Genomic DNA, 14,331 nt, shown 5'->3' on the forward strand with positions numbered 1-14,331 from the left:
GTTATTTTTATTTATTTATCTATTTTGTTTATTTGTAAGATAATAATGCTTGGAAATCTCTTTCTGGAGTGAAAAAGGGATTATGTGGTGCCAGGGACCGAACCAGGTCTCCTACATGCAACACAGTAGCCATTTGAGTTATCTCCACAATTCCAAGAAACTAGTGTCTTAAAGTAATGACTCTTGGCCCAGGTAATGTAGCTTAGTAATAGGGTGCATGCTTGTCAAACTGCAGTTGCATGCAGGCATCTTTCCTTAATTGTGGAGTGCAATAGAGATCCCAGTCGCCACAACCAGACAGACCAGCCAACAAATATGTGTCCCAAACATGACAACAATGATGTATTTTTGTTTGTTTTTGGTTTTTTAGGCCACACCCAGTGGCACTCGGGGGTTGCTCCTGGCTATGGCTCAGAAATCACTCCTGGCTTGGGGGCCAATATGGGACACAGGGGATCAAAACAGATCCATTTTACATTGGCTGCGTGCAAGGCAAATGCCCTACCACTGTGCTAGCTCTCCGGCCCCACAAATGACTCTATTAAGCACTTTTTCATTATGTTAGAATGTTTAGGGGCTTTTAAACTATGTTTATTGAAAATTAGCTCCAGATTCCCTAAGGCACTTTCCAGGATTATGTCTGGATGCCTTTGGTTCTTGCTAGCATATAATAGTTGAACTAAGAGCTTGTCCCTGTCAGGGTTCTCTTATGTCTTATTATTTCATACCTTCTTTTGGGTATTGGGGGAAGGAACCCCCACCTGGTGATGCTCAGAGCAGCACACCTGGCAGTGCTTAGGGGTTACTCCTGGTTCTGTGCTCAGAAATTACTCCTGATGGTGCTCAGGGGACCAGATGGGATGCTAGCGATAGAACCTGGGTCGGCCGGGTGCAAGACAAGCACAGGACCCACAGTTACTGTATCTCCAGCTCTCCTTTTTCCCAAGCTTTGTTATTTTATTGAAGCTGCTTGCTTTGAGGGGCAGAGCTACAAGAAGTTCCTCCAGACCAGTGCAGTTATGGATCTTGAGAATCTAAATGTTCTCTTCAGGGCTGGAGGAAGCAAAATATCCTGCCAGTGGGATGCGTCAGACAGATGCTATTCAACCCAACACAAATAAAGTAATAAACATTTATTTTATTTATTTATTTATTTTTGTTTTTTGGGTCACATCCGGCAATGCTCAGGGGTTACTCCTGGCTCTATGCTCAGAAACCACTCCTGGCAGGCTTGGTGACCATATGGGATGCCGGGATTTGAACCACTGACCTTCTGCATGCAAGGCAAACGCCTTACTTCTATGCTATCTCTCCAGCCCCCAAACTTATAAACATTTAAACTAATCTCTCTAAAGATTATTTTGCTGAGAAGGAAATGGGTTTGAACCAAACTAGGGAACTAACTATAAAACCGGAACTGCCTCAGCTCACTTGCTTCTCCAGCATTAAGATTGGTCCCTAGAGAGCCATTCAGACTAAACAATATTAAAGACAGGAAACTCGCTCTTAGCAGCCTAGTTGCAGGAAAAATTTTTCCATTTAGGAATGGGAGTTAAAAACAGAAACTATCCTCCAGGCTTGTTTTCTTCTTATATGAAATATTAGCAGCTCAGAAAACTTGAAGCAACTTTATTCTCATTGACTGCTTCTTAGAACACTTTGCCTGACAGAATCCATGATCAAAAAGTGGTAAAGTGCCTTATAGCACATGGTCTAAAATGGGAAATAGTGCCCACTGCCTGGCTGAAAATTACCACATATGTAGAAATTAATGGAAGCAGGATTTAGGGTATTTTTAAAGTTTTTAATCATATGCACACTCCCTTCACTCCATGGACCCTCAAGATAGTCCAAGGAGGCCACAAGTGAAAGTCATGTATACTGGTGTGTGTGGGGAATCTTGGTTTCACAGCATAAAACTAGCAGGTCAACTACTAGGATGGAAGGTCACAGAAAAGGAACAACGGCAGAAGGGGGTCATGGTCAGAAAAGGGTGGAGAAACACTGATGTGGAGAAGCTATAATTTAATTTTACTCAGCACACATTTATTGTAGTTTCTAGATTCAGTTCAGAGACAGTGCATTCTTGCATTCAGTCAGTATTAACAGAATGCATACTGTAAGCTGTGCAGGGGTGCCATGTCCCAGCTGCAACCTTAGATGGATGAGGCTCTCTTCCCTCTTTAGTACTTCAAGGGCTATTCCAGTCTGTTTGTGGCCCTCAGTCAGGGCACCCAGGATCCAGGGGTCCAGTTCCAGGGACAGAGGATCTTTTGCATAGTTTGCTATTAGATTATACTTTGTTTTACCCAGAAACAAAGGTCATCCCTGGTTTCTTTGCATCTCTGTTTGTTTACAACTTGGTTTGACCCAAAACAAAGATTGTCTTATATGTAAATCTGGGTGTGACAGGCTCAGGACAGCCCGAGCTATCTGCCCTTACTCTATCCTTACTGCTCCACCTCTGGGGTGGTCTCTGTACTCAATCATAATGACAGTCTGGCAAGCAGCAGGCACTCCATATGAGGCAGAAGATTGCTAGACTACATGTTTCATCCTCAGCCTGGTCTGTATTATTTCATGCATAAGCCTGATCCAGACTCATTCACCCAGGGCTGGAAAATACCATGGGGTGATTTTACAGTAGAAGCAAAGAGGGGAAGATGGGACTAGAGGAAGCTTAAGGCTAGGGAAGAAACTTTTCTTCCCTGCTGTGGTGTCATCTGCATATAGTTCAGTCTTGAGGTTTCTGAAGTCCTATGACCATAACCCACTCTGGCTGGGTTCAAGCTTCTCTAACTCAATTTATGTCTTGTGAACCAATTTCTGCAATAGAAGAAACTATATTTTCCAGTTTCTTTCAGACTCTTGTTTGTCAGTAATCCTTAGAAAACGTTTAATTAAAAATAAAAGAAAACTTTTAATTACTGTATAACAGAAAAGTATTATATGTAGTTTAAAGTTTATATCTACTTGAATTTTTTTAGAAACTGAGCACACAGGGCCCAGAGAGAGAGCACAGTGGCGTTTGCTTTGCAGGCAGCCGATCCAGGACCAAAGGTGCTTGGTTCGAATCCCTGTGTCCCATGTGGTCCCTCGTGCCTGCCAGGAGCTATTTCTGAGCAGACAGCCAGAAGTAACCCCTGAGCACTGCCGGTGTGGCCCAAAAACCAAAAAGTAAAGAAAGTTTGAACTTAGTTTAAATTGTTCTTATACCTACCACAAACATACTGTGTGACCCTGAACAAATTCCTTTTCTCTGGAATTAGTAATATCCCTTCCATAAGAGGCAGACTTGCCTAACACAGCTCTGCTAAACTTGTTCCTTGACCTCTCATTTTTGTGACTTCCATTTATGTGCATAGACTTTTTGAACAAATTTTGTTGAAGTCCAAGACCCAGGACATTGTATCTCTTTCCTTCACTGTGCTTTTTTTCTGTTTATATTGTGTTTGCTTTATATAGAATTTTAGTGATTAGACTAAGAGCTATTGGTGTCATATAAACTTTCTGTTTAGATCTAGACCTTTATTTTTTTTCTGGCTATGAGAAATGAATTTTAGTTTGTTCTTGTTTTGTTTTGCATTTATAAACTATAGCATAAGTTTAAAAGTGCACAATTTTAACAAATCTATATCATGCATATCTCAAGACAGATTAAATCATCTAGATTTTAGTATGTTGATTTTATCACCCTTCCTCAGTTTTGATACTGTTCAAGTTGAGTACTTACCATATTGAATAGGCACACTGAGATTGTTTTACAGACCATAGTTATCTAAACACAGCAACTAGAAGCTGCCTAGGACACCATATACGTGTCTGGGATACTCCATGCTTGCTTTTTTAACCTCTATAGGAATCTTAGTTTTATAATCTAAGGTCAAGGGTTTGTCATTGTACAATATTATCTATTGCCTTGTTTTGTCACTCTGTATGTATATCTCAGATAAATGAGATTATCCAGTACTTACCCTTCTTCCTATGACTTAGTATCTTCTAGTACCATCCAAGTTGCAGCCATCTGTAAGATTTCATCTTTTTATTTTGTTTTGTTTTTGGATCACACCCGGTGGCGCTCAGGGGTTACTCCTGGATCTGCACTCAGAAATTGCTCCTGGCAGGCATGGGGGACCATATGGGATGCCAGGATTCGAACCACTGTCTGTCCTGGGTTGGCTGCGTGCAAGGCAAGAGCCCTACCGCTGTGCTAGCTCTCCAGCCCCATCCCATGATATTTTTATTGACCAGACTCAATCCACTTGGGAGGGGAGGGCCTACATAATTAACAGACAAAAGTACTTCATGGTAATTAAGCCTAAGTGGGCCACTAATCAAGCCTAGGTGGGTCTTTACATTTCAGAAGGGCTGGGTGAAGAGGAAGCTAGGGCACAATCTCTGCTTTGAGGAAAGCAGAGTGTTTGCTCTGCCTATGAGAGTCTTTGAGTTCCATCAGGCCCGGTGTAGGGGGTGGGGTAAACTGGTGTTTAGATTAGTGTTTCCCAAAGTGGGTAATCCTGCTTTTCAGTGAGTCGTTAAAATATGATGTGTTGTGGGTGGGGCAGTAGACTCAGGGTCAATTGGGGCATTTTCTGTTTGTTTTTTTTTTTTTTTTTTTTTTTTTTTTGGTTTTTGGGCCACGCCCCACGTTTCTCAGGGGTTACTCCTGGCTGTCTGCTCAGAAATAGTTCCTGGCAGGCACGGGGGACCATATGGGACACCGGGATTCGAACCAACTACCTTAGGTCCTGGATTGGCTGCTTGCAAGGCAAACGCTGATGTGCTATTTCTCCGGGCCCACTTTCTGTTTGTTTTCTTAAAGAAAATAGATTTCCAAGGGATACCAAGTGTTTTTCTTTTCTCTTTTTTTCTGAAAAGAGGGCAGTGGGCCAATTAAATTTGAGAACATCTGCTATAAACCTGCTGCATCAAAGTATTTGGGTGTGGGCCCATCAAACTGTTTTAATCGTCTTCCAGGTTTTTGTGATGCATACTAATATCTGAGAGCCACTGCTATAAATTTTCTACCATTTGTAGAATAATGGAAGCATAGTTTTATTTATTTATTTACTTATTTATTTATTTTGGTTTTGGGACCACACCTAGTGGTGCTCAGGGGTTACTCCTGGCTCTGGGCTAGAAATTGCTCCTGGCAGGCTCAGGGGACCATATGGATGCCATATACTCAGGAATTGAACTCCTGAGTACTGCTGGGAGTGATCCAAAAACAAACAAGCAAACAAAACAAACAAGGGTGGCTGGAGAGATAGCACAGCAGCATTTGCCTTGCAAGCAGCCGATTCAGGACCAAAGGTGGTTGGTTCGAATCCCGGTGTCCCATATGGTCTCCCGTGCCTGCCAGGAGCTATTTCTGAGCAGACAGCCAGGAGTAACCCCTGAGCACTGCCGGGTGTGGCCCAAAAAACAAAAAAACAAAACAAAACAAGAAAAAGAAACAAACAAGCAAATGAGGGCAGGAGTGATAACACAGTGGGTAGGAAGTTTGTCATACATGTGGCCAACCTGGGTTCAATCCCTGGCATCCATATGACCCTCCCAAGCCTGAAAGGAGTAATATCTGAGTGACCCCTGAGTACCTCCAGGTATGCCCCCTCAAATAAATAAAAAGAAAAAAAAAATCATTACAAGAAATAACAAATCTTTTTTTTTTTTTTTTTTTTTTTTGTGGTTTTTTGGGTCACACCCGGCAGTGCTCAGGGGTTATTCCTGGCTCCAGGCTCAGAAATTGCTCCTGGCAGGCACGGGGGACCATATGGGACGCCGGGATTCGAACCGATGACCTCCTGCATGAAAGGCAAACACTTTACCTCCATGCTATCTCTCCAGCCCCAGAAATAACAAATCTTAAGAAAATTAGATAATTCCAGAACAATTAGGTTCAAATGTCCTAATTTCAAGAAACATAAACAAACTTCCCATTTAATTTTTTAGAAGGCTTTGCGGCCCACAACAAAAGAGTTCTGGGGGCTAGGCCTAGCATAGTACCCAGAGGGTCCTTTCAGTATGCCCAGGAGACCATATGTACCAGATATTGAATTTGAGGGCTCCCACATACATAGCATGTGATCCAGGACTTTTGTTTTGTTTTTGGGCCACACCTGGCAGTGCAAAAGGATTACTCCTGGCTCTCTGCTCAGAAATAGCTCCTGGCAGGCACGGGGACCATATGGGATGCCGGGACCTTAGGTCCTGGGTCTGCTGCTTGCAAGGCAAATGCCGCTGTGCTATCTCTTCGGCCCCGGTCCAGGACTTTTAAGCCATCTCCCTTCTCATGTGGCTCATTTATTTGTTTACTTATTTATGATTTGGAGGGACACACCTAGTGATACTCAGAACATCATGTGGTACCAGAGCAATATGACCCATTTAGAGGGAAAATTAATCAATAGAAACTGTTCCTGAAAAAAATCTCTGATGGCAGCTATGCTAGACAGAAACTTTGGACGAACAGTCCTAAAGATGCTCAAAGAACTAAAGGAAAACGTAGAGACTGTCAGGAAAATAGTAAATAAATAATTTTGTTTTGTTTTGTTTTGGGCCACACCTGGCAGTGCTCAGGGGTTATTCCTGGCTGTCTGCTCAGAAATAGCTCCTGGCAGGCATGGGGGACCATATGGGACACTGGGATCCCAACCAACCACCTTTGGTCCTGGATCGGCTGCTTGCAAGGCAAACGCTGCTGTGCTATCTCTCCAGGCCTAATAAATAATTTTTTAATTGCAGTTTTGTATGATATGTTTTTCTTTTTATTTTTTGTGGGTAGTTTATCACTTAAGTTTTGCTTTTCTCTTTGATTTATGGGTTATTCATAATTGTATTTCTTCATTTTCTGCCTGGTTATCCTTGTCCTAACATGTCACAATAGAGCAGGGGTTCCTCTATCTTATTCCTTGAGATTTTCTATCAATACTGTCAGGGACATGAAGATGAAAGGAAGGAAAGCCTAATCCATAGCATCACCCAGTACTTTATTTTATTTAAATAATACTAATTTTTATGAGTCAGAGGGAGAGGGATAGACATAGAATGATTGCACTTATTTGTGGGATACAAAAATATATTGGTGATATCAGAGTGATAGCACAATGGTAGAGCATTTGCCTTGCATGCAGCTGACCCAGGACAGACCCAGGTTTGATTGCCAGCATCCCATATGGTCCCCTGAACTTGCCAGGAGCTATTTCTGAACACAGAGCCAGGAATATTATCCCTTAGTGTCACCTGGTGTGGTACCAAAACAAAAACACATACAAACAAAAAAAAGATATTGGTAATATCCAAATAATACCCAAAGACAATAGAGATGAGGGCCAGGATGACCAGTACATAGTAGGAAGCTTGCCACAAGTAACAGGGCAGTGCAGTTAAGGCAGAGGAGGGACCATTACAACAATGATAGTTAGAAACGATTCACTCGGGGCCGGGCGGTGGCGCTAAAGGTAAGGTGCCTGCCTTGCCTGCGCTAGCCTTGGACGGACCGCGGTTCGATCCCCCGGTGTCCCATATGGTCCCCCAAGCCAGGAGCAACTTCTGAGCACATAGCCAGGAGTAACCCCTGAGCGTCACAGGGTGTGGCCCAAAAACCAAAAAAAAAAAAAAAGAAACGATTCACTCTGGACAAAGTTTTATGCATGGTATCCCTCAGTAACAATATTGTGAACCACAGTGTCTAAAAGAAATGAGGGAGAGGGAGGAGAGACAGAGGGAGAGGGAGATGAGAGACAGAGGGAGAAAGAAAAATGCCTGCCACAGAGGCAGGCAGGAGGGTGGCAGGAGAGGGTGGGGAGGAACTGGGGACATTGGAGTGGGAAATGTGCACTGGTGAAGGGTATTGTACATTATGTGACTGAAATTCAATCATGAACAACTTTGTAAATGTAGTCACATTTACATACAATATCACAATGATTTAATTAAAGAATTGCTGAATTGCTGAACTCATGCTAAAAAAATTTTTTTTATGGTCCTCTGGGAGTAGACCTCAAATATAGGGCTGGGAGCAGTCTGATCTACTTTGTAATGATTTTTGGGTGGTGCTATACCTAGCAGTGCTCATGGATTATTCCTGACTCTACTCGGGGATCACTCCAGGTGGGCTCAGGGGCTAGATAGGATTCTAGGAATCGAACTCAGGTTCAACAAATGCCCTGCCCATTGTGCTAGCTCGTCTGCCATTACTTTTCAGTGATTCTTTTTTTTTTTTTGGGGGGGGGGCCATACTTGGTGACACTCAGGGATTACTCCTGGCTATACATTGAGAAATCGCTCCTGGCTTGGGGGACCATATGGGACGCCGAGGGATTGAACTGCGGTTCGTCTTGGGCCAGCTGATGCAAGGCAAACGCCTTACCACTGTGTCCAGCCTCTACTTTTCAGTGATTCTTAATGACTTATTCTAGTCTTTCATCTGTTGTCAATATTCACATGAACTGTTCCAATATCTTCATTATGTTGCCATGGTTGGGGATACATGATATCCTCTGGTCTTGTCACTCTCTGTGTATGGCTGCCCTTTCTTCTAGAAACTTACTACAAACTGGACTTTGCCAACTGAAGAGTAGACTTTTATTGTATCACCAGTTTCAGGTTTGTATCCTCAAGTCTTAATAATAAAAATAGTGTGATACTGTAAAGGGACAAACTCTCAGACTAAATATATAATGGAGAGTTCAGTGGCAGGTCCACAGGCATATGGACAATTGATCTTTGATAAAGAGGCAAAAAATAAGAAGTACAGCAAGGAATGATCTTCAAAAAATGGCGTTGGGAAAAAAACCTCAGACACCTTTCTAACACCTAGCACAAAAAAGCAAAGAAAAATGGATTAAAGTTCAACTAAAGTTCTCTCTCCTTTTTTTTTTTTTTTTTTTTTTTTTTTGGTTTTTGAGTCACACCCGGCAGCGTTCAAGGGTTACTTCTAGCTCTATGCTCAGAAATCGATCCTGGCAGGCTCAGGAGACCATATGGGATGCCAGGATTCGAACAACCAACCTTCATGCAAGGCAAACACCTTACCTCTATGCTATCTCTCCGGCTCCTAATTTCTTTTTTTTTTTTCAACTAAAGTTCTCAATAACTTTCAATGCCACTGCCCAGCAAACAGAAGCAAGATAAATGGACTACAGAAAACTAAATTTTGCATCCAAAGAAATGATGACCAGAATAAAAGACACCCACAAAGGGTTTAAGTGATAGCACAGCAGATAAGGTACTTGCCTTGTATGCGGTGGACTCAGATTCTTCTCTGGCCTCCCATATAGTCTCCTGATCCTGTCTGGAGTAATTCCCCCCCTTTTTTTGGTTTTTGGGTCACACCCAGCAGCACTCAGGGGCTACTCCTGGCTCTATGCTCAGAAATCGCCCTCGGCAGGCTTGGGGGATCATATGGGATGCCGAGATTCGAACCACTGTCCTTCTGCATGCAAGTCAAATGCCCTATCGCTGTGCTATCTCTCCGACCCCTGGAGTAATTCCTGAGTGCAGAGCCAGGAGTAACCCTTGAGTATCAGCAGGTGTGGCCAAAAAGCAAAACAAAGCCAAGATGCACAAATGTCTTAAAAGGTATAGAAAAACTGCTCTGCATCATAATTGGGGAACAGTAAATCAAAACAACATTGATATATCTCACAACAGTGAAATGTGTAAGATGCCACACCACACAGAACTGAAACAATCAGTGTTGGTATGGATGTGGGAAGAAAGGAACCCTGATTCACAGCTGGTAGGAATGCCTACCGGTCCAGTCTTTTGGGAAAGCAATATGAATACTTTCCCAAATAATTAAGAATTGAATTTCCATATGACTCAGAAATTCTATTTAACATCTACCCCAAGAGCCAAAAAACTCTATTCAGCAAAGACATTATACTCCTGTGTTCATTGCAGCACTATTCACGGTAGCCAATATCTGGAAGCAACCTAAGTGTCCAAGAATAGATAACTGGATAAAGAAACGATGGTACTCAACTATAAGAAAAAATGAAAAAAAAAGGAGGAGGGGAGAAAGAAAAATGAAATTATGCAATTTGCTGCTCTGTAGATGGATCTGGAGAGTGTCCTACTGAGTGAAGTTATGAGGAAAGGGACAGGCATCGGAAGAATGGTTTCCCTAAAACATGAGACTTAAGGAAACATAATGGGAGAATAACAAATGCTTAAAAGCAACATAAACTAAGCGCTGATCTTCAGTAGAAAGCTTACCTTGTGTGTGTGTGTGTGTGTGTGTGTGTGTGTGTGTGTGTGTGTGTGTGTGTGTAGGGGGTTTGATGAGGTAACACGAGGAGAATCATGTAGAGAAGTAGACACTCTGGTGGAAGGTGTGGTTCTGGAATATATGATGCATTAAACCTTACATTTTATAAACCACAATGCCTAAAATAAGTTTTAAAATTTTTCTAGGTTTGGGGAGAGACTCAAAGGGCAGGAAAACATATCTTGCATGTTGAGACCCCGAGTTGGTGTCAGGACACACCGTAGTTCCCTAGGTTCTACTGTAGGTAGCTCTGGTGACCGATAGTACTGCACTGCTGAGCCAAGTAGTACTGTAAGTAATCTCAGGTTTCCCTGAAAAAGTTTGAGAGGCCTCCTCCACTCCGCCCCAAAATTCTAAACCAGATACAGGGACAAGGACTACAGTTACATGTGCTTTGATTTTCTTATAATAGGTGTTTCAGGATTTGGGAACTGAAGTCTTGTCTGGAGCTGCCAGTGGCTACAATATATGTCTGTTTGCCTATGGACAGACAGGCTCTGGAAAGACCTACACCATGCTGGGGACCCCAGTAAGTATTAGGATGCAGTGTCTTTTTTGTTTTTGTTTTTGGAACATACCCAGAAGTGCTCAGCACTTACTCCTTGGCTCTGCACTCAAGAATCACTACAGTGGGGCTTGAGAGACCATATGGGGACCTGGGGATTAAACTGGCGTGGTGCATGCAAAGCAAGCACTTCACCTATTGTTTTATCAGTCTGGCCCCTGGTTGTAGTTTCTTATGTGATAACCAGCCTGAATTTTGCATGGTCCTTGCCACTGAGAGAGCATGTATGTTCCAAAGTTACATTAGTAGACCTACTTCTTTTTTTCTTTTCTTTCCTTTTCTTTTCTTCCTTCCTTCCTTTTTCTTTCTTTCTTTCTTTTCCTTCCTTCCTCTTTCTTTCTTTCTTTCCTTCCTTCCTTTCTTTCTTTCTTTCCTTCCTTCCTTCCTTCCCTCTTTCTTTCTTTCTTTCTTTCTTTCTTTCTTTCTTTCTTTCTTTCTTTCTTTCTTTCTTTCTTTCTTTCTTTCTTTCTTTCTCTCTCTCTCTTTCTTTCTCTCTTTCTCTTTCTTTCTTTCTTTCTTTCTTTCTTTCTTTCTTTCTTTCTTTCTTTCTCTCTTTCTCTCTCTCTCTTTCTCTCTCTTTCTTTCTTTCTTTCTCTCTCTCTTTCTCTCTCTCTTTCTTTCTTTCTTTCTTTCTTTCTTTCTTTCTTTCTTTCTTTCTTTCTTTCTTTCTTTCTTTCTTTCTTTCTTTCTTTCTTTCTTTCTTTCTTTCTTTCTTTCCTTCTTTCTTTTTTTTTTTTGTTTTTTGGGCCACACCTGGTGGCGCTCAGGCGTTACTCCTGGCTGTCTGCTCAGAAATAGCTCCTGGCAGGCACGGGGGACCATATGGGACACCGGGATTCGAACCGACCACCTTTGGTCCTGGATTGGCTGCTTGCAAGGCAAACGCCACTGTGCTATCTCTCTGGGCCCTCTTTCTTTCTTTTTTTCTTTTCTTTTCTTTTCTTTTCTTTTCTTTCATTTTGGATCACACCAGGCAGCTCTCAGGGGTTATTCCTGGCTCTGCACTCAGAAATTGCCCCTGGCAGGTACAGGGGACCATATGGGATGCCGGGATTTGACTGTTCATCCTGGATTGATTGCCTGCATCTCCCCTCCTTTTGTGTTGGCTCTGCCTCTTCTCTGACACAGCCCTCCCTTGAGATTGTCCTGAATGCTCTTGTACATTGTCTTTAACAGACCACGAGTGAGCCTGCCTGGAGTGATGAGGCTGAGAGAGATCAGGTGCCTATGTCTAAGCTGTCCAGGAGGCTTCCTGGACACTGGGGAGAACAGCTCCTAGGTGAATGGTAACCTTTTTTTTCTCTGTTCTCCAGGCTTCTGTTGGGTTGACACCACGGATATGTGAGGTACAGTCTCTTCTCACTGGATCCTGTAAAAGTAGGTCTTTTTATAAACCCTCCAATAAGACCCCAACCCTCTGGTTTGTGCAGGGCCTTTTCAGCACAGAGGAAGATTGTCCACCACAGCGGTCCTCTTGTAGAATAAAAGTAAGGTAAGAACTAATTGGGCTCTGGGGCTCTTTGTTTTTATTTATGCTCCCAATTGTGGCATATTCAGCTGTCTTCTTGTTGCTTCCAAAGTTATATATATTCCAAAATTGTAAATACCTTGCAGCGCATGGAGAAACATATTGAGGTCTTTAAGGTATAGCAAACTTATACCCTATTGTTTGTTTGTCTGCTTATTTTTGTTTTGGTGCCTCACCTAGGAGTGTTCAGGGCTTACATGAGACTTTGCTCAGAGATCACAAATCTCCTTTTAGGTTCAGAAGACCTCAAAAAGTGCCAGGGATCCAGGACTGGAGAGATAGATAGCACAGCGGTAGGGCATTTGCTTCGCACACAGCCAATCCAGGACAGATGGTGGTTCGAATCCCAGCATCCCATATGGTTCCCTGTGCCTGCCAGGAACAATTTATGAGCACAGAGTCAGGAGTAACTCCAGAGAGCTGCCAATGTGACCCAAAAAACAAAGAAGTGCCAGGGATCCAACCTGGGAAGGCTAAGCGCCTATCACCCTGGCACCTAATCTTTATTCTTGGTCATAATAGGTGTCACCTGTGGACCAACTGCTTTCACAGGTTTTCTTTTGTGAGTTTCTTTTTTTTTGGGGGGGGGGGTGAAGCTCATACCCACTGCCTCTCAGGGGTTGCTCCTGGCAGGCACGGTGGACTATGAGGGATGCTGGGATTCAAAACACCATTTGGCCTGTGTGCAGGGCAAATGCCCTATCACTGTGCTATCTCTCCAGCCCCCCTTTTGTGAAGGTTTCTTTCTTTTCTTTTCTTTTCTTTTCTTTTCTTTTCTTTTCTTTTCTTTTCTTTTCTTTTTCTTTTTCTTTTTCTTTTTCTTTCACCACACCCAGCGGTGCTCAGGGGTTACTCCTGGCTATCTGCTCAGAAATAGCACCTGGCAGGCACGGAGACCATATGGGACGCTGGGATTTGAACCAACCACCTTAGGTCCTGGATCGGCTACTTGCAAGGCAAACACCGCTGTACTATCTCTCAGGCCCCTTTTGTGAAGTTTTGTAGTAACTTTTGGAACTGATCTCCCAGTCCCCACCCATAGTAGTTCAAATTCTAGTTTCCAGACGAGTCTTAGCTGCTTGAAGAGGGAATTATTTGTTTTGTTTTGGTCACACCTACCAGTGTTTAGGGCTTAGGGCTTATTCTGGTCTCTGTCATGAGGAATCATTCCTGACAGGCTCAGAGGACCTCAGTGGTGCCTGAGATAGAACTTGGGTTATCCACTTGCAAGGCAAGTACCCTACCTACTGTTCTTTCTTCTTTTATTTATTTATTTATTTATTTATTTATTTATTTATTTATTTTTTGTTTTTTCTTTTTTCCTCTCTCTGCAGCCGTCCATGCAAGCCTGCCCACCCACCTCACCCATCCACGCCCCCAGCCCCTACCTACTGTTCTATCTCTCAAACCTTGAAGATGAAATTTTAATCTGTTGGCATAAGGTTGCAGGCCCTTAATTCTTTGTATTTTCTTTATCCCTCCCAAATAAAGTGTACAGTTTAATAATCTTTATATATGTAAGATTTTCTAGCCATTCTTACCATGTAATTCAATGACATTTTCATTACTCCAGAAAGAATATTTTTTATAAAGTTAAATGATTATAAACATTATTTCTAGAAAAATAAAAATTGCAGGTCTATTGTCTTTTTTTTGGGGGGGGGGCGTTTGGGCCACACCCGGCAGTGCTCAGGGGTTACTCCTGGCTGTCTGCTCAGAAATAGCTCCTGGCAGGCACGGGGGACCATATGGGACACCGAGATTCAAACCAACCACCTTTGGTCCTGGATCGGCTGCTTGCAAGGCAAACTCCGCTGTGCTATCTCTCAGGGCTATTGTCTTTTATATATAAAAGGTGTTGGGGACCTTAAATAGTGCTAAGGATTAAACTGGGATCAGTTGTGTGTAAAACAGGCTCCCTTTTTTGTTTGTTTTTTGGGCCATACATGGTGATTCTCAGAGGTT

At 42.7% G+C, this 14,331-nt stretch overlaps 1 protein-coding gene across 1 annotated transcript in view; it reads left to right on the forward strand.

Moving 5' to 3' along the window:
* The window catches only part of STARD9 (StAR related lipid transfer domain containing 9), a 100,212-nt gene that overhangs the window by 23,230 nt on the left and 62,651 nt on the right, over positions 1-14,331 (forward strand). Inside the window, exons 4-6 of the mRNA XM_049781693.1 lie at positions 10,686-10,802; positions 12,152-12,184; positions 12,269-12,330. Of these exons, the coding sequence (XP_049637650.1) occupies positions 10,686-10,802; positions 12,152-12,184; positions 12,269-12,330 (212 nt within the window). The remainder of the gene's footprint in view (positions 1-10,685; positions 10,803-12,151; positions 12,185-12,268; positions 12,331-14,331) is intronic.

Source organism: Suncus etruscus, chromosome 10, assembly GCF_024139225.1.
Source record: "Suncus etruscus isolate mSunEtr1 chromosome 10, mSunEtr1.pri.cur, whole genome shotgun sequence".
In the NCBI taxonomy this organism is placed as follows: Eukaryota; Metazoa; Chordata; class Mammalia; order Eulipotyphla; family Soricidae; genus Suncus; species Suncus etruscus.